This window comes from Diceros bicornis, chromosome 4, assembly GCF_020826845.1.
Source record: "Diceros bicornis minor isolate mBicDic1 chromosome 4, mDicBic1.mat.cur, whole genome shotgun sequence".
NCBI classification, from domain to species: domain Eukaryota; kingdom Metazoa; phylum Chordata; class Mammalia; order Perissodactyla; family Rhinocerotidae; genus Diceros; species Diceros bicornis.
This window is the reverse complement of record NC_080743.1, coordinates 25,135,603-25,139,577: the sequence shown is the minus strand read 5'-3', so window position 1 is coordinate 25,139,577 and position 3,975 is coordinate 25,135,603. Positions and strand designations below refer to the sequence as shown.

Below are 3,975 nucleotides of genomic sequence, written 5' to 3'. Positions count from 1 at the left end.
AGAGGCCATCAACGGTGGAGCAGTTCCTTGTGTGGAAAATGCAGTGATAACTCTGGCCAAGTGAGAGAACTCAGCAGCTGTGCAGAAGGCAGCTGAGCACTACAGGGAGCAGAGGGCCCAGCAAGTGAGGTTCCCCACAGACACACTCCAGGAGCTGCTGGCTGTGCATGCGGCCTGTGAGGGGGAAGCCATTGCAACCTTCATGGAGCACTCTTTCAACAATAACAAGCGAGAGCACCAGAAGAAGCTCATGGTAATGTGCCTTAGCATATATCCTTTCTGATTCCTGTCCTTCTAGAATGATCCTTGACTCCCCTTTTTTGACCTCATGATGCATGTGCTTCTCCCTATAAAAAGAGCTTGGATTCTTATGAGTGACAGGTCTCTACAGGCTACAGTTCATCCTTTTTCTAAAAAATTGGCTCTTATTTTCTAATATGGCAAAACAAATTACTATGTGCCATTTGTTTCCTTGTTCGTGCCATCAAGTCGATTCTGACTCCTGGCAACACTGTGTGCAACAAAGCGGAACCCTGCCTCGTCTTCTTGCACCATCCTCTCATCTTCCACCACTGTATCAGACAATGCTCCACTGCTATTCACAGAGTTTTCACAACCAATTTTTGTTTTCAGAAGTGGGTCGCCAAGTCCTTCTTCCTAGTCTGAAACTAACATAATGTTATATGTCAATTGCACCTCAATTATAAAATTAAAAGGAACCATGGAGTTCATGTCTATCAACCCCATCATTTCAAGATCTTGAGCCTGAGCCCAAGGGAATTCAGGGACTTTCCACAGGTCGCACAGAGAATTGAACTAAACTGGGGCTAAAACAAGCCTCTTGACTCCCTGTCTATTATTCCAGGTCCCAGTCTCCCCTGATACCATCAGATTGCGTCTTCCAAGACAATCAAACCTGGACCTTCCCTTCTAACAGCTTCTTCCTGTTGGATTTCTCCACATTTCCCTGGCAGGACACCATATAGAAAAAGAAGGAGAATTTCTTCCTGCAGAATGCAGAGGCACCTGTCAAATATTGCCAGGCTGAACTTAGGCAGATTTCAGGGTCCCTGTTGGAAAGCATTTTGAGAGGAACTTTCTCTGTGCCTGGAGGGCACAATCTCTACATGGAAGCCAAAAACAAGGTTGAATGGGACTATGAGCTGGTGTCCAGGAAAGGAGTTAAGGTGAGAAATAAGGGAAATGGGAAAGAACAGCACAGTGGAGTCAGATGGTCTTTGTTGGTTCTTTTGAAAATCTCAGACCAGAGCACCATTTGTGGAGAGAAAGCACAGCATGGTGATATCACTACATTTTTAGCTTTTATATCCACAATTAGTTAGATACTCTTAATAAACCAGAAATATTTCTTTCCAAATAGAGGATTTATTATCAGGAATCCAGAAGAAAGAAATATTCCTTTCATTTAGCAAACAACACAATAGTTTTTGTGCCAAGTATAGGGGGTACATAATTAAAGAAACAACGTTGTTCTCAAGAAGCTTATGATCTTACCTGAGAAGGACAGGTGAATAATCAATTGGATATGGCGGGATAATGGTTATCATACTACAGATACACACTGGTAGTGATGGTCATGATGATGATGATGGTGGTGATGACAGTGATGGTAATGGTGATGGCTGACATATACTGGGCTTTCACTTCCTAAATTAAGTATATTCTTAGATGCTGTGTTTGGGTTATCAATTTAACCCTGAGTTAGGTACAACTGTCATCCTCATTATAAAATTGAGAGATGTGATGCACTGAGAAGTTAATAAATTGCCTAAGAACACACAACCATCAAGTGGCAGGACTGGTAGGGCAGCTCTAGAACTGCACATATATGTGGTTGTCCGTAACTTGGGGAGGGTGGTAGGTGGTCTCATTAGGAGATGAAGCTGGAGAGCTAGGAGAGAGGCTGCTCTAGAGAGTTTTCACAGCTCTAAAAAGGTTGGAATTAGTTTAGACCACTGAAGCAAAGGATCCACAGTGGGATAGTAAGAAGGATGAAGAATTTACAGGGTCCAATTTGCCATTTTATTGAACAACAATTTCCCCAGCAAGAGACTAGATCTTTGTTGTCTGATGAGTCTTTGTTCCTTGTTGTTTCCTCAGGTGAACAAGGTCCTCCAGAGCTTCCTGCAGTCACTGGCAGCAATAAAGGAATCCATCCTGCAGGCAGACAAAGCCCTCACTGATGGGGAGAAGGTCATAGCAGGTACAGCGTTAGGGCTTGGCTCACAGCAGGGTGGGTAGGTTCCTGCAGTCCCCCCGACAGGTGTGAGAGCAAAACCTTCCTGAAACAAGAGGCTTCCTCTACTTTGCAATGCACACTCTGCTGTATCTGAAAATAACCCGGGGAGTTTGGGTTGTTCATACAGTCAATCAGTGCCTTTCCATCACATTCTAAAATGTGCTTTACTGGTGTGGCTCCTAGGAGAATTCAGAGATTCCTCTCTGCCAATTTAAAGTCATTTTAGTCTCTGATCTCAGGAGGGTACAGCTCTACATAACTGTTATTAGCTTCCCTCTGTAACACCATTGTGGAACAGCTGAGCATGCCAAGAATCAGGCAACTGAGAAGGAACAGGAGCTGCTAAGACAGAAACTGAAGGAACTGCAGCAAATAATGGAGGCTCAAAATAGAACCTTCCAAGAAAACATAGCCCAACTGCAAGAGAAGATGGAGAGGGAAAGAGAAAACCTTCTGAGTGAGCAGGAAAGGATACTGGAACAGCAGCTGAAGATAAGTCTACACAGAGCCTGGGCAGTGCCTGATTGAGAAACACTAGTTCCTCAGACAGAGAAGAAGAAAAATTTTAACCAAATCAAAATTTTAACCCTCATGATCCTGGAGGGAAATCCAAAGGCATGTGATTCACTGAAACGTCAAATAAACGTGGATTGTGCTGAAGCCCTAAATCTATAAGACTCCAGCACCTTCTGTAGCTTTAGAGTTTGGAGGGCACAAATAACACGCCTCAGGCTCCCGGACTGCTGTTTGTGGTGATATAGGGTCTCTTTGTGCCCCCAAGTGAATAGGACCTTAGTCCTATAGTCCTTAACATGCTTAGTACAATCTTCAAAGAGACCTGAAATAGATCCATATGGTCTTGAGAGTATCATATTGTGCCTGATGGGAAATGTGGGGTGCTGAAAGCTCTAAAACTTGATGCACTTGCTTCCAGGTCTGCCTGATTCATTGTATACACCTACAGTAAAATGCATTGTTTGTTCCAACTTTAAGCTTGATGACCAGTGTTCTATAGAGAGTCAACAGTTTCCATCGTTAGAAATGTGTGGTCATGCTACCTCGGTGGAACTGAGAATTCATTAGAATTCAATCTATATTCCACCTCCAAGTGCATCCTTAGAGCTGGAACACATTACTGAAAGAGCTGTCGGGCCTCACCTAGTGCCAACCCCTCTCTTCCTCCAGTGATATGGTGCTGAGGGACCATAGGAAAATGTAAACCATAGATGCTCCCACTACTCAGGTGGAAATAGTGGACAGACTCCTCAAAGAGTGTTCCAGGGTGATAGAGAAATAGACACAGGTGCTTAGCTGCTGAGGTTGTTAAATACAAAACGCTGATAATTGGGGATTTTCAAAAGTAGGCTCTCTTCTTTTTACAGGTCCCAAAAGAACTACTTACTGAAGGATTTAAAGAGAAATCTGAAGAGTTAAGTAAAGAGATAAATGAACTAAAAGAAGAGATTGAAAGAACTAAAACAATGGGCCTTCAAGACATTCACAGATCCTTGATGCAGCTAGCAGAGTGTTAGCTACCTGTGCTACCTGAGCCTTGTGGCTTCTGAATTGCATTTTCCTGATGATTAGTGATGTTGAGCACCTTTCCATGTATCTTTGATCATTTGTATGTGTTCTTTGGAATAATGTCTATTCAGACCCTCTGCCCGTTTTCTAATCAGATAGTTTGTTTCTTTGCTATTGAGTTGTATGTGTTC

The 3,975-nt window shown here is 43.1% G+C and overlaps 1 protein-coding gene across 1 annotated transcript; it reads left to right on the top strand.

Annotated features, from left to right (window-relative positions):
- The first annotated feature begins 202 nt into the window (after positions 1–202).
- LOC131400920 (guanylate-binding protein 4-like) lies at positions 203–3,423 on the top strand. Its single transcript, XM_058535750.1, has 4 exons — positions 203–253; positions 987–1,187; positions 2,122–2,224; positions 2,559–3,423. Exons 1-4 carry the CDS (start codon positions 203–205, stop codon positions 2,786–2,788), a joined length of 585 nt encoding a protein of 194 aa, XP_058391733.1. The 3' UTR covers positions 2,789–3,423.
- Positions 3,424–3,975: the final 552 nt, after the last annotated feature.

Bases quoted from the DNA above. Each gene is read 5' to 3' on its own strand.
- LOC131400920 (XM_058535750.1), top strand. From the start codon at position 203: ATGGAGCACTCTTTCAACAATAACAAGCGAGAGCACCAGAAGAAGCTC. The intron at 1,188-2,121 runs GTGAGAAATAAG...TTGTTTCCTCAG, and splicing joins TGTCCAGGAAAGGAGTTAAG to GTGAACAAGGTCCTCCAGAG. The intron at 2,225-2,558 runs GTACAGCGTTAG...ATTGTGGAACAG, and splicing joins TGGGGAGAAGGTCATAGCAG to CTGAGCATGCCAAGAATCAG.